Raw genomic sequence first — 26,568 nt, forward strand, 5'->3', positions numbered from 1 at the left:
AGAAAGTGTGAATTCTCTAATGAAAAAGATAGATTTATATGGATAACACTTATAATTATTTTTTGTTAATATAAATTTACTATTTACTTTAAATAATAATAAAAAAATCACTTGCTCTAACTACCGTAAATATTTTTGATCCCATCCTTAAAACTCTAGATAATTAAGAAGTGTGGAACCGCGGTTTCGTCCCGAACAGGTTTCTCCTCCCATGCGTAGGATCAACCCAACACAAAGATTGTTTGATGAATATGATCCTATTAAAGTAATTATAGTTCATGAATATTCTTTTGGGAATATACTAGAAATAAACAATGATTTGTATTTATGATATGAATCTATAATTAATAATTTTGAATTTGAATTTGCACATATATTAAAGCATGTTCATGAACCGAAATTTATATTTAAACAATAGTGCAACTTGATTTTAAAAATTGAGCTATATTATACTTGAATCAAATTTCCAATGGACATTGAAACTATGCTTGTCTGTGAAATAGAACAAATCATGAAAAGTTAATTTGATGAGTAAAATGAGTGCTTTAAAAATATAACTTCTAAAGAATTATCTAATGTTATTATTCATGATTAAATTGATATTAACAACAGGAGGGTAGTTAAATAAGCAATATAAGAATATAACTGGTATTATTTTATGAGAATAATTCAAGGGAAGTTAGGAAATTTTAGCATCAATTACTTGAATTGTTCTCTCTTTCCATTTCCTCATTAAGGCTTCGTTTGGGATGACTTTCTTACTGCTACTTAAAGCAGCTTTCTAGTACAAAAATTTTAATTTTGTACTAGAAAGCTGCTTTAAGAAGCAGTAAGAAAACAGCCTCAAATGAAGCCTAATCCTCATTCAACATGTTGTCAAACAATCGGATACAACTTGTCCCTAAATCTATTCTAAATGATGAGATTGTTCACCATAAATGTTGGATTATAAAAATATCATCTGTACTTCCATGACAAACCTATTTGTGAGGACTCAAACATTACTTTGCCAAAAGCACAAAAGATAGCCCTGATCTGCTTAATTAATACCAAATACTAAATCTTGCTAGAATTGAATTTGTCCAAGTCGGATGGATCTGATGGAGAGTCTCACTGGTGGATGAGATTCTCAGGGTTGAGTTTCATTGCATTATTATAACTGCATTAGAAAATCATTATAACCTTTCTTAACATAAGCCAAATCTAATATATCCACTTTTCTAACTAGGTCATCGGAAGGCTGCCATATTGTGTGACCAAACCATCTAAGACCACTCTCCCTAATCATATCTTTCATTAGAGCTACTCCAACCTTTTCACATAAATGCTCATTTCATATCCTGTCTCTAAGACTAAAGCCACTCATCCACCTGAGCATCCTCATTCCAACAACGCTTAACTTAATATTATGCTTCTCTTCTAAAAAAACCAAGAAATAGAAATACATCAAATATTAATAGGAAAGGTATAGTAGCATTTTGAACAAGATAAAAGCAACAAAATAGTTTTTCAGTAATCTAAGCCAATGCCTCATGTTGATCGGATAATGTAGCCTTATACATGAAAAAGAATAAAAAAATACCATCTTAATCATTAATAAACTTACAAGAGCTAGGATTTGAGCAAAACCTCTGATCAAGTAAAAGTTTGTGGTCATCCAAACCTGTTTAAAGACTCCTCTTTTTTAGTTGCAAGTTCCTTTCAAGTTTATCTGCTGATAATTCATCAGATTCCTCAGAAATTTTTATTCTCAGCAACAAAATGTGATACTATCTTAATCTGTATCATTTCTTCACTAATAAATTATCTCATCTAGAAGTGGCAATGTGGAATTGATGCTATGTCTTCTCATCAAGCTCTACTCCAAGAAATCCAAAAGAGTGCCATAAATCTGATAATGATATAAATGTGAAAAAAGTGCAAAGAAGTCACATTAAGAAGAATCGCTTTGAAGGCCATAGATATTCCCTACAACTCCTACAATGCTAACTATTAGTGCCCAAGATAACATGATCCATAACAATAATCTCTCTCCACGAGTCAAATTCACACCTTGTTTGTCTAGCCTCAATGCAATCAAACAGGGAAATATGAATCCCAAGGACAGCCCAGTGGTGGCACCTGTAAACTTGAAGGCAACCCAGATATTAGGGACCATAGTAGAACCAAGATAAATAATCCCCAACAATGCTGTAGTCAAAGCCAACTTCTTCACCCTACCTTGAGGCAGTGGTTCTTTAAACAGCAAAACACTCACCGTTTGCCGAAGCGAAAAATGGATCACAGGAAACACAAGAACAAGATGAAGAACATACCCAATTCTTATGACATAGTTCAGTATCGAACTGAATTGAATCCCTAGATCTTTGTCGAAATTGGTGAGCACATCTGATTCCGTGTCAGCTCCGAACAATAGATACCCAGAAACCGCAGTAGAGAAATATACTAGCACACACAAAAGTGTTGTGATCCTCCCAACCTTATCCATCTTCTGAGGAGATCTTCCCTTCAGCTCATTGTAGATGGGCTGAACATTAAAATGGCAAATATATGCATTTGTCATGATGGGAATAACAACTAGCAAATCAAGGATAGCAGCTTTGCTTGCAAAATCAGGCCCCATCCTTGGTTTTGCAATCCTTCCCTCCACAAGCTTCACAAAGGCAATTGCACAAGAGACTACAACAAAAACAATGGCAAGAGCAACAGAAGCAGCTGATGTAAAGCTTAACGAATCAATCTTCTCCAATGCACATAAAGGAGCCAAAAAAAGAACCACCATGGCAAGAATCACTAGCTTTCTTAGATCCCATATTCCATGACCAAACAATTGGTCAAAAACGCCGACATGATCTGGTGAACCTGACATCACATCTCCAATGATAATCAAATAAACCACTAGTATACCAGCATTGTTAATAATTATGCAGATTTCTGATAATATCCTCATTGGGAAACCAAGGGCAGATTGTACTACTTCACCATAGGAAGCAGATTTGCTGAGGTTAGAAAACCGAACAAGAAGTTCAATGCTAATTTCTGATAGAACTCCCATCACAACTATAGCGATGAAACCAAGTACAAGGCCAAGAACCTTCATGGTGGCGGGGAGGGCCATGATCCCGGCGCCAATAATAGAGGTAGCAAGGTTGAAAACTGCGCCAGGGATGCCTGAGCCAGCATCACTGCTAGCCATGAGCTTAGCACCATCGACAATGAGGGGAAGATCATCGAGTTCATCAAAATCTTCTTCTTCAAATCTTTCCTTCAGCGTACCATTATGATTAGGGCTTTCATTCTCAATGCCATTGTCAAGGTGCTGAAGTTCTATGGAGGAGCTTTTGGAGATGACAGTGTAATTGCTGTTCATTTTAGGCCTTCAAGGATTTTAGAAGGAGAACCGAAAAGAAGCGGAGATGAGCCAATATGGGCAATGATCAAAATCTGATTTTTAAGTATGATCTCTCAGGTTTGGAAGAAGAAATCAAGCTAATACAGGGGTTTTCAGATCTGAAAACAAGATCAATAGAAACATGTTGATAAAAATTTGATATTTGATTGAGGATTGGATTTTTCCTCTCGACTGAAGAAAAATATCAGATTTGAAGTCAACCAACGAAAATCAGGTATGTAGAATAAGATCGTGGACCTACAGCGCATGTGATTAAATAAGCATAGATTACCTTTGGAATTCGTTCGAAGAAGAACTAAAAATAGAAATTAGTAAAATGAAGAACACGGCATTGATTACCTGATTATGGGAAAGAAACGAAAATGCGAAGCTAAAAAATTTGAGTTTTCTCTGATCTGAAAATCCTCAACCTGCAAGATAGAAGACGTTGAAATCAGATCAGGTTCGCCAATAAGGAGAAGGGTGAGCGAAGTCTACAATCTGGAGAAATTTCTACTGGATTTCGTTGGGCTGTTTGACTGCAAATAGGATTTAGTAAAATCCTACGGATTTTAATAAATTCTACAAGTTAAATTTTGAAAATCATATGGTACGACAGATATAAAATTTAATTATATAATTTTTATATTTATTTTAGAATTTAAATATTTTTATGATCATTAAATTTTATTATATCTAGTTGACCGAAATAATCGTAATTAGATTGATTAAATAATCATAATTCATAATTAAATAAAATAATATCTCAATTAATTATTAATTTAGTAAGCTGATTAGCATAATTAATCTTATTTAATCAAATTTAATTATAAAAAAAATTAATATATCTAAATTAATATTTTATAATTAATTAATATATGTTGTTAAAGTTGATTTAAAATTTTAATTAATGTATCTATATCTTATTTTGTATTGAATGGTAATATATTTAATTGAGATTTTTATCCATCATACGAAAATTAATTAAACCATAACTAGTGTAAGATAATGTCCTAATTAATCATTAGCTAGTATATTTTAAGGCTAATTAAACACAATAACTTTATTTTATTAATAAAAAAGCTTTATTTAATCAAATCAAATTATTAAGATTTTAAATCAAAATAATATCATCAGATTAAGAGTTTATTTAAAATGGATGTAACTTATTGTAAAGATCATTGGAAAGTTATTATAAAAATAATAATTTTTTAAAAGTGGTTCTAAAAATAAACTATTCAATATAAAAATTTCTATAATTTAATATATTTTTATTTACAAAATGCTATTTATTAAATAATAAAATATATCATCGAAAAGATTGCTTTTCATTATTTTGAATTAAAAGTAAAAAAAAAAAAAATCAAATTTAAGGCCTCGTATAACCAAAATATTCTGATTTAATTTTTATGTTATTATATTTTTATCATATTCAGTTTGTTAATTAATGAATGAGATAAGCATGAGTTGCTTAATAAGTTGAACATGAGCTATTTACAAACACCTAGTTGAATTGTCGCCGCTAACCTCACGTCAATCATGTTTAATTTAATTTTATATCATTACAATTTTAAATATTATTTATATATTTATATCATCTTAATTTATTAACTTTAATAAGAATATATTATATAATATTAATCTAAAAAAATATTTTAATAACACTTGGTGAGCTTTTCTCCACATAAAAATCTCAAGTAAATATTATAAGCTTCAAAATATTGAGAATTTTTTCTTGTTTTTGTTTTTTCAACAAAATATTCTATCATTTATAAATTTCTAGTGCTTCCTAACTCAGTATTTTAAAACAGGACGGATCTAATACAGCAAATTCTTTCATCAATTTTGTTATCATTTTCTTTAATTTTTTTTTAAACAAAAAAGATCTTTATGCAGATAGCAAGATCTTATAGTTACCAGCTTATGAACTACTAATGTAATGTAGTTGCCAGAACATATCGCCACCTGAGTTTCTCTTATCCACAAATCTCTTAATCAAGTCACAAAATGAGCAGAATCTTCTGTAACCATCATCATCTGCGCAACTTTAGAGAGATCTTCTCCAGATGCAGCCGAGGCATCTTCGGTAACCTCATTGCAATGGATGGTATGCCACAATGGTCTTTCTTGTTGGAACATTCTGCAACATTAAACAACATTTAGTCATCGGAAACTATGATGCACCGATCAGGATATAAGAACATGTAGACGATATGACATCAGGGCGGATCCAATATAAGCCCTGCCCCCCACCCCCCACAAAAAAAAAAAAAAAATTATTATATGATTCTTTAGATAATTTATCCCCCTCCATCTATTTTTTAGTTTTTAGGCAATTGCACCCCCTAATAATTTTAAAATATGGTATTTAGAAAATTGCCCCAATAGGTCGAACCCCACAAGGGGGTGCTGCTAGGGGTGTCAATTACGGGTCATGGGTCGGGTTTGAGATGAATCCGAAACTGACCTGATACTATTCGGGTCAACCAGAACCCGACTCATTTTTGCAAACAAGTTGGTTTTCCGGACCCAAACCCGACCCGTTTCGGGTCGAGATCAACCCTACCCGACCCGAATGAAACGAGACGGATAAAAAAACTGCTAGTTTTCGGGTCCAAAAATGGGTTAATCTCTGCTTTTCGATTAAAAAACGGGTCAATCTCGGATTGTCGTGTCAAAAGCGGATTTTGGGCAACCCGAACCCGACCAAATTTTTGAAACGGTTTGAATTATTGAACCCAAATATGATTCGTTTCAGGTTCGGGTAAACCCAAACTCGAAATTTTTGGGTCGGATTTTCGGGTCGGGTCCAATATTGACACCCCTAGGCACTGCCCTCTTAGACCCAGACACATCTGCGAAGCGTACAACAATCAAGGATATGAACAAATAGGAGTCGAGGGGCAGTGCTCCCAGAACAAAATTTTGGTTGTAAAGATATTTATGGAAAAAAAATCTCTACACTTTTACTTATAAGTCCCCCCGCGCGTTAAAATTAAAGCTGATTCCGCCCCTGTACGACATAGATGAATGAAGATTGAAAGAGAGTGGATGAAGGTTCTCACGGGTGCTTGCAGAGCATCGGACATTGTACAGTAATGGCGTACTTGCAGGTAGAGATCTCCTTGATGGAACTGATTACGACGGATGGTTCTGAGCATATAAACCTGATCTCGGTTTCTCGAGGCTGATTCGTTAGATCACAAATGGTTCCATTTGTGTAAAGATGAGCATGGTACCTGAAATTTGAGAACAAAGTTAGTAAAGTTCGTTTAATTGAATTGCTGAATGAGAAAGATTGAGCAGAAGGAATGAAATTTACCTCTGGGAAGCATCTTTTGAGCGAGGATCTTTTAGCAGGGTAGGATCTGACTGGTTTTGATTGAAATCAGCAGTTGCCACTGGATCAAAAATGCCCATAAAGAACTCCTGAGTGGGCTGTAACCAAAAAAAAAAAAAAAAAGCAAGCAATGGATCTAAATATTTAGTAATTGCAAGCAGCTTAACACGCAATGATAAGAGATGTAAATCTTTTCTTTTCTTTTCTTGTGAGAATTAGTATCGTTTGAGCATCAAATTTCCTTCAGTAGAAACAAAAGAATTTGATTAAAAGTGGGACTTCAATTAGAAAAGGAGTCTGAAAGCAGAGATAGATCTGTAGCTATTATGTAAGTTCTGCTTGACAAATTAGAATAAAAAATATGAACTCCAGACTAAAATCCTATAAAGATTTTAACGTCCTACAAATCTATCATGTTGCTTCACTAAGGGTGGAACAAATACATCTACATGAGACTTTAAACTTAACAACGAAAACACACTCATAATATTATGTCTAAACTCAAAAAAAAAAAAAATAAAAACTTATTCATAAAAGTAATTTAAATGAATAATTACACAAAAAAAACACAATAATGAACTAGGAAAGCAAAATAGAGTGCGGTATTTGCTTTGTTACGTCTTGCCATGTAAATAGTGCAAAAGATGCGCTATGTTATTCGCTATGGTGCGTTATATTTTACACTATTAACAAGTATTTTATTAAATGTTAAATTTATCATAGCCGAATTTTTTCAAGCCAGTCACATTGGATGAAATTCTATATTTTTATTCATGTTTAGATGTCGCATCAAGCAAATGATTGATGCACATTCTATTTGTTTTTTATGTCAGTTTTTTTATTTTGTTATTTCTATAAGTAAGAACATGTCAATCATGATGGACGAGAAAGAGTTGTATTCTATGATGCACGGACACGACGACACGAACACGACTGGACACCGACACGGGACAACTTTTTTTGAAAATATAGGACACAAGTATGGCGTGGACACGACATTACAATTTTTTTTATATAGTGCTAGAAATTAATGTAACATCATATTATAAATGAAAAAACAATATTAAATCTTGTGTAGATGTGCTTTTACCATAGAATATAATCTTTTGTATATGACATCATAGTAATTGCATTTGAATGACACATTTCCTCCACCCTCAAAAGTTTTTCTAACTTTGTAACACGATTTCATAAGGGCTTATTGGCTTCTATAGAAGACTCTGTTAAACCTTCACCATTTCCCTAGAGCTCATTTTGCTTTTCAAAAAATGATGGAATGGAAGATAAAAGTCTTAGCATTAGACAATCATACACACTTTTGCTTAGGCTAAAACTCCATGATGAAGCTTACATTATTTCAACTTATTTAGAGGTGTAGCAAAATCTAAAATATTTAAAAAACGGCAATAATGTTACAAATTTCTCGACGATTATATATACTTCTTATTTTGACGCTAATGAATCTATGATAAGTCTTTTTGGCTTCATTTAGTATAGCTGTGTTGATGTAATACTTCATTTTAATATGAAATAAAGTAGTAACCACTGTCATAGAGATTGGTAACTAAATTTGTTGCAAGTGTTACCCATGGTTGTGAAGCCATTGAGTACGTGTAGAATAGTGTATTCCATCATACATACTCGCAAATATCAAAATTATATGTCAGGTTTTCAATATCAGAGCAGGTGAAAAAGTTTTAACTAATCTGGTGCGCAGAACTTTTCCAAATGGAACTTTGTATTGGAATCAATTTATAAAGGGATTATGAGGATAACCTTATTATCTTCCAAATGGAGCTGTCTGACATGTTTCTGATAGCAGAATTCGTAAGACCACCACCCTTCATGCTGAAAAATAATTACCAATGGCAACCATTCTAAAACATGCATCATAGACCCGGCCCATATAGCTTTTAAGAAGTACTTACCCTGTAGAAGCACTTGTCTTTTATGGCATCAATTAGTTCATTCGGTGTCTTCTGTGTTATCCTTCGATCGGTATCTAAAATAATGCTGGTTGAATTTGGATGAACAATTGGTTTGGCAGGTTTGATTTCATCAACCATGGGCAAGAAACAAACATAATTCTGTCCCTGCTTATTAGTCATGACCACAGATTCCAGTTCGTTATCCTGTAAAAAATTTAAATAAACCTCCATCATTTGACATAAATATTTGTTAAGTTCTGTTGAAATAATCTTGAATCCGTATAGTAATCCATTTCTGTTATGTAGCTAATTGTAGATTCCAAATTTAAAAACTAATTTTCAGATACTTTTTTTAGTAGTTATTTCTCTACTAGTTATGAACAACTTATCATCTTATTTTTTTACACAAAATAAAAGCATAAAATTTAGCAATACAATTTCTCATTTCTACTCTCTGTACTTTTCATTTTAATCTTCAAGATGGCATCAAAGATATCAAAATTCTGGAATGGAAAACTCAAATTCAGAACATGGAAAATCAATAAAAAATAGTGGGATGGAAAGCTCCAAAGAGAACCAGAAATAAAGACAAACCGCAATAGCTTTCTCCTTTCTCTTTCAATTATCTGGATAGCATGCCGAAGACATCCAACTACTGCAGTAAGAACTTATTCCACAGCATCGCCAAAATAAGCTTGGTTGCTCAAAAGAAAAACTACTATTTCAATAGTAGACTAAGAAGCTTCAAATAATACGATAGGAAACAAAAATGTCTTCCATAATTAAAGCATATATCATGAAAATTATAATGTATAGACTACAAATGGATCACTATCAAAAGCGGCCGGAATGATTATGTCATTCTCTCAAAAGAAATAACACGCGACTCTGTGCTTCTAATGTTTAATCCAGATTGCAAAATATTATCAATCATCAAACACACTCGAGATAAATTTGAGTTGTTAATTTCTTATCCAATCTTTGTAACTTTTTAGATTGAACTTGGGTAGCATTATAGACAGTGCAAGGACAAGTTTGGGACTCTACCTTCTAAAGAATAACTCATGTAAAGTATAGGTTCACATAATAGGTTGTGTATCTACCAAAACCCCAACTTCAAATTTTATATACACTTAGCCGAGAACACCCAAATTAGCATAAAAATTAATTCCTTCTTTACTCACCAAGAAAATTCAAAGGACATTTAGTGTGAAAATTTTCATTTGGCTAAACGCACTCATACTTTTTATCCTGTTCAAACCTACACATATTTCCAACATTTTCCTTTAGTCCATAGTGATGTGTGGAGGCCATCTAAAGTCAAAAATATCTTTGAACTTATGTTTATTTCCTTCATCGATGATCATGCCTATCCCACTCGAGTTTTCGTAATGAAAGAAAATTTTAAAGCTGTGCAAATTTATAAACTTTCAATAAAATTATCCATACTCAATTTAATTTCAAAATCCAAGTCCAAAAAATTGACAATGCCAAAGAGTACTTTGAATTGGTCTTTGAAAATCACCTCCTACATCAAGAGATTATTCACTAAAATTCCTGTGTCAAAACCCCTCAACAAAATAGGCTTGTGAAAAAAAAAAAAAAAAACCACTCAGAAATAGCTAGATCAACAACATTCACCATAAATATTCCTAAGTATCTTTAGGGAGAATTATTTCCTAATAACGCTTCCCATTAATAGAATGCTCAAGGGTGTTTAAATTTCAAACCCTTCTCTACTCATTTCCCAAGATTAAAATTATTTGTTCTTTACCTCCAGAAATCTTTGGATACTTAATCCACCATCATCTCTTATTAAACCCATGAACAATGAGCATTTCTAGTTGCCCCTTATTCAACTACTAAAGTCCCACCTAAACCACCCTCACTACCTTGTCAATACAACCGAACTATGGACAATGAGCTTCATGGTTATATTGAGAGGAAAAAGAAAAATCAAGAAGGGGAGTAATCAACATGTATCCAACACACTCAAGAACTCAAACCTGGTTTGTGGACCAATGAAATACAAATTGGTGAGAATACATTCATAGATGATAACATTGATCTGTATTGTCCTATTTTTTATGAAAAAGAACGAGATCATGCTCCAAACACAATTAATAAAATACAAGTTCCAAACAAAATTCATGTAGCTCTAAAAAATACAAGTGGAAGGAAATTAATGGAAAATCTAGGCCTTATTAAAGAATGGCGCTTCAAAAGTTTTTAAACTTACGCTAGGAAAAAATCGATTGGATGTAAATGAATCTTGATAAACAAATATAAAGTAGATGGGAGCACATATAAATTTAAAGCTCAACTCATTGTGAAATGGTATGCCCAATCATATGCATTGATTGTCGAGAAAGTTTCTCTCAAGTTACCAACCTCAAAATAATTCAAAATTTGCGCTCTTTTACAGCAAATTTGGACTAGCCTCAACATCAACTTGAAATTAGGAATTATTTTCTTAATAGGAACCTTGAGGAGGAAGTATATATGGAGATCCCACCTAGATGGAAGAATTAGAGAAACATTAATAAGACATATAGACTCAAAAAGCTCTATATGGCCTCAAACAATATTCTTGTATCTGATTTTGTAGATTTTTTAATAATGATAAAAAGTGTGGGTACCAAAAGTGTCAAAATGATCCCACACTCTGTTGACCTGTGTGATAATACAAAAAAAAAAAAGAGAAAATAAATTGCTCGTACTTGTCCTACGCCGAACTTCACACGTCGTCCGCACCCCTCGCATGTCGCTCACACCCTCGCACGTCGACGTGGCTTCTTCCCACGATCTCCTTGAGTGATTAAAAGCCCGAAGAAACCGAGGCCGAGGTTTCCTCCTCTCTGGTCGCTGTTCGTCTTCGCTTGTTCGACGACTTTCCCTTCAAGTCGGATAGGAAGTTACGACAATTTGATCAGAGGCAAAGACGAGAGCTCGCTTGTTGTGAAGTTAACTTGCCTCCTCTCGTGCGCTTCTCCAGCACCGTCGACGACTCGCCCTTCCTATTGGATCGGACGTTGCAACATTTCGATAGGAAGCAACCAAGGGAGCTTGCTGACTGTGAGATTAACTTTCTCCCTTGCGTACGCTTCTCCGGCCTTTTCGTGGATGTTCGACTACGCTCTGTCGGCGAAATTCCCTTCCCGTCGTATTGGAAGATACGACACTTTGATCGGAACCAACGGTGGGAGCTTGTCGCTGTGAGGATAACTTTCCCCCTATCCGGTGCTTCTTCGCCTCCTTTGCTATTGTCCGACTTCGGCTCCTTTGCCGTTGATCGACTTTGCTCCTTTGACGACTTTCCCCTCCTGCCGAACAGGAAGTCAAAAAAATTTTGATCGGGAGTGACAATAGGAGCCCGATAGCTGAGAAGGTAAATTTCTCCCCTTCTTGCGCTTACTCGGCCAAATCCAGTAAAGCTGCAGAACTATAAAAAGAGGGGAAAGAGAGATTTACATTAATAATAGTTAATTTTAATTAAAATTATTTTAATTAATTATAGTTAATTTTAATTAAATTGTTTTAGTTAATTTAAATTAATTATTATTGCGTCCTGGAGTATTCGCGACGATAGAGAAATATAAAGTTTATCGTCTTAGCGTTGTACGAAAATCCGGCACGCAATCAGATAAGTGAGAGGGTGTAGCATTCATAAGAGACACCAGACTTTTTACGTGGAGAACCCCTGAAAGGGGGGAAAAACCACGGGGCCTGGCCCAATTTGAATGAATCCACTAGTATTTGTAGTCTATTACAAATGAGTCCTTCTTAGGGAGAAGGCCATGGATTGATGTCACAAATGTACATCATATAGAGTGTATTACATGGTGGGAGTTACATATACATATTTGTTTGGTCGGAAGGACCGTAGTAGGCGACGGAGGTCGGAAGGACCGTAGTCGGCAAGAGACCGGGGTCAGAAAGACCGTTGTCTGTTGATGGAGGCCGGATGGACCATAGTAGGCGACGGAGGTCGAAAGGACCATAGTCGGCAGTATTCTAGGAGAACTGTGGGCATCAGGTCGTGGCCTTGTGGAGCTCAAGGCCTCAAGTAGTGGTCCGGCGGAAGTCTGGGCCTCATATGATGTTCTGGTAGAGCACACAGCCTTTGATGATGATCTAGCGAAGACAAGGGCCTCTTGAAAAGATGAGGGCCTCTGGTGAAGATATCAGGCCTGAACGTCGGGCCTTGAGCAGAACGTTGGGTCTTCAGCAGAACGTCGGGACTTGAGCAAAATGTCGGACCTTGAGCAGAATGTCGGGCCTTCAGTAGAACGTCGGGCCTGAATGTCGGGTCTTCAGTAGAACGTCGGACCTGAACGTCGGGCCTGAACGTCGGGCCTTGAGGTGGTGGTGCGGCGAAACTCCGACGGTGGTCCGGCGGGGCTTCGACGGTGGTCCGACGAGGCTCCGACGGTGGTTCGGCAGTGGTTCGGCGAGGCTCCTGCGGTAGTCCGGCAAGGTTCCGGTGGTGGTCGAGGAGGAGCTTCTTCCTTCTCATCTTCCTTCTCTTCTCCTCTTCTCTTCTTTTCTTGCTTGGATCCCCCCTCATGAGAAATGATGGCTCTATTTATAGATTTTCTGGAGTGGCATGGCCCGTAAATAGGCATGAGATCAGGGGCGAATAGGGAGTGGTCGAATGGACGACTGATATTGAATCCTACGATCGTGCACCGTTCGTTGGTCATTTGAGGGCCTTAGTGATGTCGGATTTTGGCGATCATGGGCTTGTTGGATTCGTCTCGTCGAGCCGTTCGATTCGAGTATAAGCTCGTTAAAATCGGAGACCGTTTGGTAACTCAAAGTGCGGTTTGAACCTTCCAACAGCACTTCGGGTCCATGATTCGGACCCATTTGGGCTTGGATTGGGTCGAACTTGGTGTCGTTGGGTTCGTATTTCCGAGACGCTCAGTTTGACTATAAGCTCGCTGAAATTGGAGTTCACATGCTCCCGAATTTAATTTCTGAAGTTTCTGGATTGTGTTTTGTCTCGAGATTTGTGCCCGATCAAGATAATTTCATGATGACGTATCAATTATATTTAACTTGAATTAAAAGTTAAATATAATTAATTATTTTAATTAATTATAACAATTTAATTATAATTAATTATAATTAACTTTAAAAAAAATTATCAAAAGAAGCAATATGCTTGCTTCTCCCGCCTCGATCCATGAGCCTCCACCGCCGATCCCCAAGGTATAATTCCTAAACTTAAATCCTGCTCTCGACGCTTGCGACGAGCCGGTAAACCCCCTACGCGCTCACGTAGCGTTGTAGGGAGGGAAACCGACACGACGCTTGCAATGAGGTGGGTAATCCCCGGACCGCTCATGTAGCGTGAGGGGGACAAAATTAAGTGCCCATACGTGGGGAAATCTCTGTGATCTTTTCAACAGGTGTCCAAGACCCTTAAACGCTCATGTAGCAGGCGGGGATTAAAGAATTTGCGGCCGTGGAGAATTTTTGACACCTACCTAAAGCGCTCAAGTAGCGACGAGGGGAAAGCTAGTATCTCGGATTTTCCGCTAAACGGGGAAGACAACAGGAGGCTGCCGAAATTTCATCTGAAGCGCACAAGGACTTGAACAAAAAAAAGTGAACTTGAATTTGAACTCAAGCAAAGACTTGAGTTGGACTACACGGGTGATGCAGGACTACATAGATGACATGATTATGAACTCATTTAGACATTGCATAATTAATGATTAGAATAACACTAGAATAAAATTAATAGCAATCTAAAACGAAGAATCAAAACAAGTAAGGAGTTATCCGCTTAGGCTAAATCACATGCTACAAGTTTTGAAGCTTTTAAGACAAATAAGAAAATGATACAACACAAAGTAGTAGTTTTCAAGATAATCCCTAATATAACAATAAGAATTAGGATGCAATGAGGCACACTCAAATCCTACAATTACTAAGCTTAAGCGAGAGCAATTGGAAGAGTCCGTCGTCACTGCAATCAAACCAACAAGAATTTAGACTAAAAGGAATAAGATGCTCGGGAGAGAAGAAACCTTCGTCAAGGGTTAGTGGAGATGCTCCATTCAATGCCTTCAAAATGTTCGTCGATAGCCTCTACCAAGTATATCAATGTACGCTCCAAGTAATTCTCGACGGTGAAATCAACTCTTGGGTTCACGTCGAAGAACGTAGATTGTAGGATATCTACGTAGCCGTCTTCGTCCCAAGTTATGCCGTAATCAGTGTCCGGATCCGCCATTCATAGATGCTTGAGTGTAGAATCTTCTAGGTACTTGGGAGGCCTCTTGATTAGTGGCAAAGAGAAAGAAGTTTCTCTTGCACTTTGAAGAGAAAACAAACTCTAGACCTAGTGTTCTCAAAAATCTGAAAATAGTTTCAGATTTCTAACAAAAATCTGAGATGAATTCTCAGGTTTTAGTATACTAGGATGTAGAGAAATTTTGAGGGAGGAGTCTAGGCTTAATGGTGAAGAGAAAAGATGAGAGGAAATTCCAATCCCAGGTTCTTGAATAGGGAAGCAATCCGGAACAATTAAGAGGAGGGAGAAGGTGGGAAAATAAAAAAAATCTGGAGACTCTCTATTTCCAAAATCAGTGCAGTGATTTGGGGAATAGAATAGGAAATAGAGTTGAGGAAATTCGGTTTGGGGGGAGATTAGAATATGTGAAATTATTTCCTAAAGATAGACTTGGATTTAGGAAATAATTTGAAAACATTAAAAGGCTAAGAGAGAGGGGCCCGGCGGCATCAAGGTGGAGTGGGGGTTTGATTGCCAAGTGTGCAAGCTTGCCAAAATTAGATTGGAACTTAGGAAAGTAATTAATTGACTCTATTTAAATTTGAATTCAAAATAGTGTCAATTTAGAAACTTTCAAAAAATAGATTAACTAATTTAGGAAAGATTTCAAAACTCAAATTATTTGAATTCGAATTTTAAATCAGCCCCTAAATTGAGCAACCCGAATTTGGCAAGGAGGCAAGGGGAGGTTGGCAGGAAAGGGGCTGGCGGGAGGTGGGGTTCTGCCAAGGTGGTCGGCAGCTTGTGGGTGGGTGAAACTGGAGAGATTGATTATGGGAAGATGTGGGCTTGGTTTGGAGGTGGATTGGAATGCGAGGATGTTGGAAAAAGGAAATGTAAAAGGGAAAGATGAAAGACAAAGAAGAGAACCACGAACCTGGCCGTCTCCAAGGTTGGTGGGTGATCCGTTTTTCCTCTCATAGGGAGCTCTCTCCATTAGAACTCTCAAGCTCTCTCAATACTCATGCAAGAAGAAATTTTAATAATCAAACATTCATTAATCAAAATAGAACAAAGTGGGGCTTTAAATAGCCTCATACAAATGACTCAAAACAAAAGACACAAATGCCCTTTGGGCTTACATACGACAACTCCCATAAGAGGGGTACAACGGGAAATAATAAAATACACCTAAGCAAATAACAAAATACATGAATAATAAAATACACCAATGAATCAGACATATAAAGACTTGATCGTGGCAGTAGATCGGCGGCCACGTCTCTGATAAACTTTCCATGATGATCTGATGTCCCCATCAACGGGACATAGAACTTTAACTTGCAACTTGGACTCAAACTTGGACAAATGCAGATAAGGGACCTAACTTAAACTTTAACCAAAGTGATAAGAAATTGAAGTTTCAAGATTACTAGAACTTGAGCTTGCAAACTCTTGAACATCAAGGGATTTGCAAATTTGAACGTTTGCTTGATGTGAACTGAATATAAGAACTTGCAAGGACTTATGAACTTAGACTTGATTTAAATCAAACCTTCAGTGCACTCAAACAAATGTTAATGAACAAGTGAGCTTGTGACCTAACTTGCTTGCAAGCTTGCAAGCATGGGTCAATGAAAGAAAAAAAAGGATCTATAATACGAGTGTTCATCCCAAAGGCAAAATCAAGGACTTAGCAATATCATTAACCATCATCCTACAAGTATATGCAAGGGAACCATGATGAATAAAACAAACTCCCACAACAGTTCCTATGAGGTCAAGTATATTGTACTTGCAAGCAATAATAGCCATGTGTTGAATGCACGATTATCTCCCACATGCATTAATGAAGGCCTATTATACACACAACAGTTCGTATAAAGACAATAAACATTGAAAATGACGATGTATTATAGCCAACATTATTAGTTTGCATGCAACTGAATACCCTATATTTGTAAGAGACGACAATTAAACTGTGGAATGTACGAATGTTTCCTACTTGTGCCAACGAGAGCCTTAACACAAACAACAATTTGCCTATGAATTGAGGTAGTAACACTGTCAATTGATAGTGGAAGGCCCATCCTTGCAAACAAGTACATCAAACCACTTGAGATTGATGAAAGGTGGATATCATGTGGGAACAATGGCTCTTCTACGAACACTTCCAGGAGGCCGTGGTGAATACAACAGGTTCCTGTAAATAAACACGAGCTACTTGTGGATAACAACAGTGGGTCCATAAGTAGAACGAACCCTTGTGGACACAAGTACATATATCATCTATAACAACGATGATTAAGATTTGTGAGTGTGTCAAGTATGGAGACAACTCGGTGTATGGAGAAAGATACCTCCTGGCATAATGGAATAGATGTTTGAACAAATTCGAACTAAACTTCTCGGTTTTCCAAAATTTCTTTGTGTTTTTAAACTTTGGAAGATAATAGTTCTAAAATCCATGAATACTGGAAATAACAAGTGCACCTAGATACATCTATTCATTTAGAAAGCCAACTATGCAGATGTCTACTACACTAAAGATTCTAAAAGGAGTTCTTTTCAAATCAGCGATCACGAATTTCGAGAAAAACCACTCGGTGAATGATAAAAGGGAGTTTACATCAGAATATTGATGTGTCTCATTACAATCAGGTGACAACGCAACGATTCACCTATATCCAAAAGCAGGAGATTCGTTAGTGCACTATAATCCAACTGCATAAAACAATAAATAGTGCACGACATTCTATCTATATAAAGCAGCGAACAAGTCAATTCAAAAGCTACTACGATACGCCACCGGATCCGCAACATCTATACAAGCGGACAGAAGGCGTTTACAAATATTTCAAGAATACCCCCGTACATGCACTGTAGTTTGTATACATATAGGTACACAAAAGGGGTAAATATAATCAAACACCCGCATGTGCCTCGGCGAGCGTGTTGTAGAACACGTGACGTCAAGGGATGATGCGTGGGTTAATAAATTTGAACCAGATACTCCTAAGCAGGTAGATAGTAGTCGACAAGGTTCAATAAATAATTACAAAATACCCTTAAACACCCGCATGGGCTCCGAAGAGCGTGTTATTGGTACACATGTGACGTCTAGGGAAGCTGTGCGGGACAATAAATTTGAACTCGATCCTCCTAAATGGATAGATAGGAGTCGATCAGGTTCATCAAATAATTACAAAATGCCTCCCAAAATTATTGGAAAGAGAAAGAGCACATATTAAAACATTGCTTGAACCAACAAAATGTGTGTGGAAAGAAAAAAGAAGTCACTTTGATATGTGATGGTTGGACTGATCCTTAAAGAAGACCACTTATTAATTTCATGGCCGTTACAGAGAATTGCCCAATGTTTCTTAAAGCTGTGAATTGTGAAAAATAATACATGGATAAATATTTTATTGCCAATTTGATTAAAGAGGTGATAGTCATTTGTATTCATCTTTTAAATTAATTTTAAATTTCTTGATAAATAATTAAATAATTTTATAAGCTTTGTATTATTTGAAGGTATTCAAGTAAAGAATGACTTCAAGAAGACCCTCAATATGTCTCAGTACAAAAAAGATTTAGAAGTGTCAAATATGAGAAAGATATGCTTGAAATGATATTTTTCAAATGAGAAGGAGAAGAAAAATTAATATATAACTTGCAAAGTTCCTTGGATATTTAGAGGATTTTGGTGATCAAGAATCTTTGGTTGATAGATGGAGGATGTATCCAAAAATGTGGTGGTTGATTCATGGAGCTTCAGCACTGCTTTTTCAAACCATAGCAATAAAACTTCTTGGTCAAGTATCATCCTTTTCCTGTTGTGAGAGAAATTGGAGCACGTAATCATTTATTCAATCAATGAGGAGGAATAAAATAACTCCACAACGGGCTGAAAATTTAATTTATGTGCATACAAATCTTCGTCTTCTATCAAGGAAAATCCCACTTTATATGATAGGTGATAACAAAATATTGGATGTTGCTGGAGATGGGTTCGAGTGCATTGATGATATGGGATTATTGGAGGTTGCAAATCTTTCTCTAGATGAACCAGAGTTGCAAGCAATGATATTCAATGATGATAATATCGAAGGTCAAAGACCAACCTCTGAATCTAATTCTATCATTCCCTCTATTGAGTAGTTGGACTTTTAAGTTGTACTAAATGAATTTTTGGTTATATTTTAATTTTTGTGGTTGAACTAGACATTTTGTATTAAACATCTTTATGTTATAAGCTAAACAAATTATCATGACTTTGATTTATTATTGCTTGCCATTTTTAATATAATATTACCTTAATTTATATATATTAAATTAAAAAATTATTATGCCGTGTCCACGCCGCACCCGTGTCCTATATTTTTAAAAAATGCCGTGTCCCGTGTCCGTGTTGCCGTGTCCGTGTCGGTGCATCATAGGTTGAGTGGTATTGGCCTTGATCTCTAACTTGGAGATTTATGGTTTGCAACATAAAACAAGTTCTTGACAACCCTTGCATCAGATTTGATAAAATTTACTTGAAAATAGGTAAAATTCTCAAGAAAAACTAAAAGTGCATAAAAGTCACCAAGAAATAAATACTGCTGTGCTTGCAAACAATCATATAAGTGGTAATTCTATGTCCAGGAAGCTTATTTAACAGAAAAGAAGGGTAGCCATGAAAGTATCAGAGAAGAAGTATAAATAGAATTTACATACAGTATGAAAATGAGAATTTGCTTCATGAAATTCTATCTTATACTTTGGTTCACGTGAGCTGCGACCAAATCTCACACCTGATAGAAAGAATTAAAAAAGCAAAACATTTAATACTTGTAAGAATAAAATCAATTAGAAATCCCAATCAAGTTCCCTAGCTGAAGCTGACTCTAAGAGATATCTATCAAAGATAACAGCAATATTGCAACAAAAGGTAGTAGATAAATAACACAATATCTATGCATCAATAATATATTACTCTGCCAACAAGTAAGAAGTAACAGTCAAACTTCAACATATTCTAAAGCTAATGAGAAAAAAACTTGAGAATGACTCTCGATAGGGTGCATAGAATGAAAACTGGATAGTATAAGAACACTTCTATGCAAATTTGTTAAAGTAATCAGCAAAAAAAAAACAATTTTGCTAATTCTGAAATATTTATTGTTTGCCTTGCTTCACCTTTTATTTACATCTTCTAGTCAAGGACGATTCTCTATTCTAGCTTGATTGTAAATGAACTCAGTCGAGCCAAATATTACATTGATCAAGTTCATTAATTTATTTTCTTATAGAGTTCGAACTGAGCTAGAATATAATTCAAGTTTTAAAATCTTATCCAAGCTTATTTTATACTTTTCATATAGAGTTTGATCCGAAATCGAGCTTTAATCAAGCCTAAATAATTATATGTTTGATGTTAATAGTTTAAACATATAGCTAATTACTAGGTATAATTGGATTTATAAAATTTAAGTAAAATTAATATAATTCACTCATTTATTATTTGATTTGTTTGGTAAAGTTTATATAATAATACAAAAATGTTTAAATTTGTCTAATTATTTATTTGATATTTTCATCATATGTATATACATATAATAATATACATAATTTTTAAATATATAAATTCTAGGAAAATTGACACAATAATATAGATTAAGTCATCAAATAAAAAAATAAGATAGCAAGCAATTTGTTAAACAACAAGTGAGATGTTTACGGACATAAATTAATAAGCAAGATGGTGTTCTAACATATTCATTTGTACGACGAGCTTTTAAAATTTTATTTATGCTTGTTCAATTATGAGAATAAGCAAACATAAATGAGCATTATATGAGCGAGTATCAAGTTGTTCATTAATTGCACTAGCTTGTTTATAGCCCCAAATTTAGGAACACAATGTTATCGTTGAAACAATTCTTAAAAGTAAAAAATACCAAGATATGCATACAACATAAAGCATAGTATCTCTCATATCATCCTTAGAGAAAATGAGTGCAAAAGGAATTATTTACTTTAACGAATAAAAGGTTCTTTTTACAATTTAATATTTATAATTTACATCCAAAGCATCATTGCACAAGTGTCTCCTCAAAGAAAAACAATATGGAACATAATATATTTCTATGCTTGGCTGAACTATATGAAGGATAGTTCCTTTGATGAAAGGAATTGATCATCATCTCTAGCCGAAGTTTTTATTAAAAGAAATGACTGAATTAAATTACAAGTTAATGTTGAACATTGAACAGAGAAAGAATATGCACCAATCGATTAGTTTAAACTGCTAAACTAATATGTTTGGGGCCTCTTATAGATTATGAACATTACAACAACAACAATATCAAGCCTTTATCCCACTACGTAGGGTGGGCTAGATGAATCATTTTTCTCCATCGAGTTCTGTTAAGGGTCAAATTTTCATTAAAATCTAATAAAAATGTCATTTCTAATATTTTCTAACCAAGTCTTTTTAGATCTACCTCTACCTTTCTTAATATAGGTCAAATCTAACACATCTACTTTCCTAACCGGGTGATCAGAAGGCTGATGTTTTATGTGACCAAATTATCTAAGGCGACTCTTGCTAATCTTATCTGCCGCTGGAGCTACTCCAACCTTTTCACGTATATGCCTGTTTCGCATTGTCTCTAAGAGTGAAGCCACTCATCCACTTGAGCATTCATCTCTGCAACACTTAGCATAATTTTATGCTTGCCTTTTTAATGACAAAGTTTTTGTGCCACACCACCATCTTATAGAATTTTCCTTTAAGTTTGAGGGGTACTTTTATATCACACAATAAGCCCGATGCATTCCGCCACTTCAACCATCCAACTTGAATTCTAATAATAATATCCCCATCTATTTTACCATCACTTTGAAGAATAGACCCGAGATATCTATAACAAGTACTTGCCCAAAGTTACAGTCTCCCCACTAGATCTATTACTACTAAAATTATACTCCATATATTTGGTTTTAGATCTACTTAGACAAAAACCATTAGACTTTAAGGTTGACTCTATAATTCAAGTTTATCTTCCACTCCCTCTCTAGTCTTATCAACAAGAAGAATATAATCAACAAAAAGCATACACCATAGTACTTCCTCTTGCAAATTTATAGTAAGAACATCTATGACAAGAGCAAAAAGATATAGGCTTAAAGCTGAACCTTGATGTAATCGACCTAAAATAGGAAAATACTTCGTAAAACCACATTGTGTTTGAACACAAGTAATGGCTTCTGCATACATATCCTTAATGACTTGAATATAAACATTATTAGTAACCCCCACCCCTTTTTTAGAACTCTCTAGAGCACTTCTCTTGAAACTTTATCATATGTTGTTTTTAAAATCAATAAATATCATATGTAGATGTTCCTTATTCTCTCTAAACTTCTCCATCAAACCTCTCAAAAAATGTATAGCTTCCATAGCAGAACTATGTGGCACGAATCCAAATTGGTTTTAAGAAATATTAGTATCACATCGTAACCTATACTCAATAACTCTCTCCCATAGTATTAACGTATGATACATTAACTTAATTCCTCTATAATTCGTAAACTCTTGTGCATCACCAGTATTCTTAAAAATATGAATCAATACACTCCACTTATTTGGCATCCTTTTAGTCTCAAAATAATATTGAAAAGTTTCATAAGTTAAGAAATTATTTTACCTCATAAGCATTTCCACACCTCTATTGGAATATCATTAGGTCCAACAACTTTTTCGCACATCATTTTGTTTAAAGCCTCACTAACTTTAGTTTTACTAATATGTCAATAAAAATATATATATATATATATATATTCATTTAGGATATTAAGGTTACTAAATTCAATCGTATTCTCACAATCTTCATTGAAAAGCTTAATAAAGTATCTCATCCATTTTTGTTGAATATCATCTTTTAATAAAAACACTTTTTGATATTTATCCTTAATACACTTTATTTTAACTAAATTCTTACTTCTCTTATCTCTTTGCTTAGATAATTTATAAATATATTTTTCGCAATCCTTAATATTTAATTTATTATATAAATCATTAAAGGCTAAAATATTTGTATTGCATATTGCTTTCTTAGACTTATTGCGGATCTCTTTATATCTTTCTCAATTTTCTGAGCTTTTAAACCTAAACCAATTTTTATAACGAAGTTTCTTATTTTTTATCCTTTCTCGCATATTTGATTCCACCACCAACTATTTTTACTATTTGGAGCTTTTCCTTTTAATGCTCCAAGCACATTTTTTGCGAGATGAAAGATTCGAAGCGGAAGAGTGAGAGTTTTTTTATCTTAGCGATGCACAAAAATTCAGCACACAAACAGATAATTGAGATGATAGGGGAACACCATAAATTTTTTACGTGAAAAGCTCAAAGAGAGAAAAACCATGAGGGCTTGCTAGGTGAAAAGATTCCACTATATCTGAGTAGATTATAAAGGTCAATGTGTCCCTTAATTTAAAGATAGTAAAATTATAATTGATTGGAGAATTGACCAAACTTTGTATAGTTACTTAGGAATTTTTAATGATTGCAATCAAACGATGAATGTTAGAGCCTGGTGTCAGCAGTTGGGAGAAGTTTAGCAAATATCCGATGATGGAGGTAGTCAGGTGGTCGAACGGAGTTTCAACGATGGTCAGTAGTCGGCAATAGATACGACAGCGGCAAACCAGGGATGAGATAGGTCATGGCGACGCCAGGGAGGAGATTTAATGATAATCAATAGATGGGTGAAAGTCCAATGACAATCGGTGGCAGGGAAGAGATTGGGCAATAGCAACAAAGACTAGAAAATGCAAAAGAGCTATATAGTTTTCTACTTTTTCTTCCTCCCCTCATGTGAAGAGAAGAATGGGGGCATATTTATAATTTTTTGGGATTGACATGCTCAATAAATATGGAGAAGATCTTGAGCTAATTCAGAGTGTGTTAGGAAATACTTGAGTTCACAAGTAACCCTAAGGAATACTTGAGTTCGCAAGCAAACCTAATTGAAATCGGAGTGGAAAACAGCAGGAATGTTTTCAGCAGGGGACAGCAGCCACACAAGGAAAACAACGAGAAATCTGAGAGAAAACTCAAGTAGAGACTTGTATTCCACTAGACGATGAAGTAAAATAGCAAAAATACAATTCTTCAATCCGAGAGGAAGAACAACTCTCCAAATCTTCGGCAATGCAAAGAGCCCAAAGCAAAAGAACCCTAGATCTCAAATTATAATTCAAATTCAAGATAAAACCTAATTCTAGTATTAGCCCCTAATTAAAGCAAAAGGACTTATACAAAATCCCTAAACAACCCTCCTATTCAAAATTTCCCTCCAACAAGTGGTTTAATGCAAGCTGGGGCCCACCATGGCTTTCGCCCCCTCCTTGTTTGGCCGATGGTTCCGTCTGGCATAGACCCGGACCGGCCTAACAGAGTGTTCCATAGGATAGATCATACTGATTTTTTTTATCATGAAGCATTTGTCGATCATTTTGGTGCCTTAATAATGTCAGAATTGAGTGATCTTAGGTTCATTGGATTTTTCTTGTCGAGTCTCCCGATTCGACTATAAGCATGTCATATTTGGATATCATTTAGGTATCCAATTAATGTTTTGAAGCTTTTAAATATGTTTGGTCCTTTGATTTGGGTTCAGATTAGACCAAATTTGGTTTTGTTGGATTCGTCTCCTTGAGATGTTCAATTTGACTATAAGTTTGCTGAAATCGGAGTTTGGATGATCCTGAATTTAACTTTGGAATTTTCAAATTCAAATTTGCATTGAGATTCATGCTAGATCAAGATGATTTTTTGGAGACATAACAACATCCTTTGTAATATTCTTAAAATCACTAACTACTTTTTCCCACAAAACATTAACTTCCACATGCACAATTAAAATCATAAGATCTTGAATCTTTATGTCAAAAATATTTTTGTTAGTATTTTTTGAATGCCTCTTAGGAAAACATTTTATCTTATTTTTTATAATTTGTCCCTTTATCTTAAAGTTAAAAAATAATAAGTGATGCTGCCATGCTGGATACATAAACTTTTACTAAGAATTATTTTACAATCTTTGCAAGCAATGCTAGTCATAGATTATGAACATTCAGTCATTATATTGATGACTTACTTGCTAATATGTTTGGGGCAATCTTCATTGTTCCTAGATGAAGTTGAGTTTGGTCAAGCACGTTCCCCTCCTATATTATTGATCGAAGTTGACTTTCTTATTATATTTTCCAAAAAATTTTTTAATGATTTTTTAAACACCATTGATCCTATAAGTATATTACCAATAAGTCATCTTCTAGCATTCAAATACCAGCGTTTTTCTTAAAATATAACAAAAAAAAAAAAAAAAAAAAAAAAAAAACAATGTCATTCTTCCGGCAAGTGATCCAAGATGTCTGCATGTGCATTGCAACTATAACGCTTTTCTACCCATTTCCGCTTTTGTTACAAGGTGTAAAACATTTGCCTTACCAAACAACAATTAAAAAAATTCCAGGTACAACGAGAAAAAAAAATCACCGGAAATATATTGATTTAGCAGGACAAGAGACGGCCGTTGTAAGATGCCGAAAACATTGTTCCCTGTGACATTCACATCCAGTCTAATCTTTCACACTTGTAAGCGTCAATTATGGCGAAGATTTGAGGGGGAAGGTGATGATAGAACAAGGACAAAAAATGCCTATTTTGCAAGAACTATTGCATGCGTGTGAAATAAATAGCAGGAGAGATCAACAAAACAAAGAAAAATGAATTGGGTATACCAGGAGCGGATGTGAAGATCTCATCGGCCGAAGCATAGGAAGCAACGTAAAGCCAAAGCAAGGTGGAGAAGAACCTCGAAGCCTTCCATGTGAGAAGATGACTTCTCATCTTCCCCATGACTAACCAGTGTAGCTCCTCGGATTTTCTCCAGGGTTTCTCGGAAACCCTTCCTTGAGTATGGACGATATTCTTAAGGCCGTAGCTCTGATATGAATACTATATGGTTGCAATTTTCATTAGTTAAAATTGACTTTATATAACTCATGATAATCGTATTTGCAGAATGCTCTTTTAAAAAAAAATTACACCTAAGTTTATTATTATTATTATTAAAATGCATTTTGTTATATGACCATTTATTTGAAAATTACTTCGAAAGATATAAATTCGAATAAGAATAGAGTAATAATGAAATCACATTGAGGCAAGATTTGGATCATATTCGAATATTATTCAAATGTGATTTGAACCATATTCGAGCAAAGTTTCAATCCATATTGGATGAATAAGATTCAAATATGATCATGTTATGTGTGGAATTTGATTGTGTTGATCAATCAGATTGTTTTATTACCTCCAATCTCAAGTTTGTCATGCTTGATAGGGGGTGCGGGTGGTTTACCCTCAGCTGCACCAAACTTTTTTTTTTTTTTTTTCTGTACAACGCCCTGCGTTGTGTACTCAAGCCCCCGACATTGTGTTTCTGCTGAGCGCCCCAACATTGGACGACAAAGAGCAGAGCGTCACAACGCTCTGGATTTGGCGACGCAACATTGTGAGTTTGAGTGTTGCAACATTATTAGGCAAAAGGCATGAGTGTCACAGTGCCCCAAACTGGCGTCGCAGCGCTGCGAGCCGGAC

General features: G+C 35.1%; 2 protein-coding genes across 2 annotated transcripts; both read right to left on the reverse strand.

Moving 5' to 3' along the window:
* Nucleotides 1-1,490: 1,490 nt before the first annotated feature.
* Nucleotides 1,491-3,917, reverse strand: LOC110094015 (amino acid transporter AVT6E). The gene is made up of 2 exons (XM_020819108.2): nucleotides 3,752-3,917; nucleotides 1,491-3,649 (listed from the first exon to the last, which is right to left on the reverse strand). The coding sequence occupies exon 2, from the start codon at nucleotides 3,368-3,370 to the stop codon at nucleotides 1,934-1,936; it is 1,437 nt and encodes a 478-aa protein (XP_020674767.1). The 5' UTR covers nucleotides 3,371-3,649; nucleotides 3,752-3,917; the 3' UTR covers nucleotides 1,491-1,933.
* A 1,365-nt stretch (nucleotides 3,918-5,282) lies between these two features.
* On the reverse strand, nucleotides 5,283-25,929 carry LOC110094079 (protein OS-9 homolog). Its single transcript, XM_020819223.2, has 7 exons — nucleotides 25,707-25,929; nucleotides 19,626-19,702; nucleotides 8,660-8,863; nucleotides 8,508-8,579; nucleotides 6,714-6,829; nucleotides 6,457-6,630; nucleotides 5,283-5,531 (listed from the first exon to the last, which is right to left on the reverse strand). Exons 1-7 carry the CDS (start codon nucleotides 25,822-25,824, stop codon nucleotides 5,387-5,389), a joined length of 906 nt encoding a protein of 301 aa, XP_020674882.1. The 5' UTR covers nucleotides 25,825-25,929; the 3' UTR covers nucleotides 5,283-5,386.
* Between the last annotated feature and the right edge of the window lie 639 nt (nucleotides 25,930-26,568).

The sequence above is a fragment of the Dendrobium catenatum genome, unplaced genomic scaffold (genome assembly GCF_001605985.2).
Source record: "Dendrobium catenatum unplaced genomic scaffold, ASM160598v2 fragScaff_scaffold_156, whole genome shotgun sequence".
In the NCBI taxonomy this organism is placed as follows: domain Eukaryota; kingdom Viridiplantae; phylum Streptophyta; class Magnoliopsida; order Asparagales; family Orchidaceae; genus Dendrobium; species Dendrobium catenatum.

Excerpts from the sequence above, each read along its gene's own strand:
- LOC110094015 (XM_020819108.2), bottom strand. The coding sequence starts at position 3,370 with ATGAACAGCAATTACACTGTCATCTCCAAAAGCTCCTCCATAGAACTT.
- LOC110094079 (XM_020819223.2), bottom strand. The coding sequence starts at position 25,824 with ATGGGGAAGATGAGAAGTCATCTTCTCACATGGAAGGCTTCGAGGTTC. Across the intron at positions 8,864-19,625 it reads CAAATTCTCATTTTCATACT|GATAACGAACTGGAATCTGT; the intron begins GTATGTAAATTC and ends AATTTTTTACAG. Across the intron at positions 6,631-6,713 it reads TCAAAAGATGCTTCCCAGAG|GTACCATGCTCATCTTTACA; the intron begins GTAAATTTCATT and ends CTCAAATTTCAG.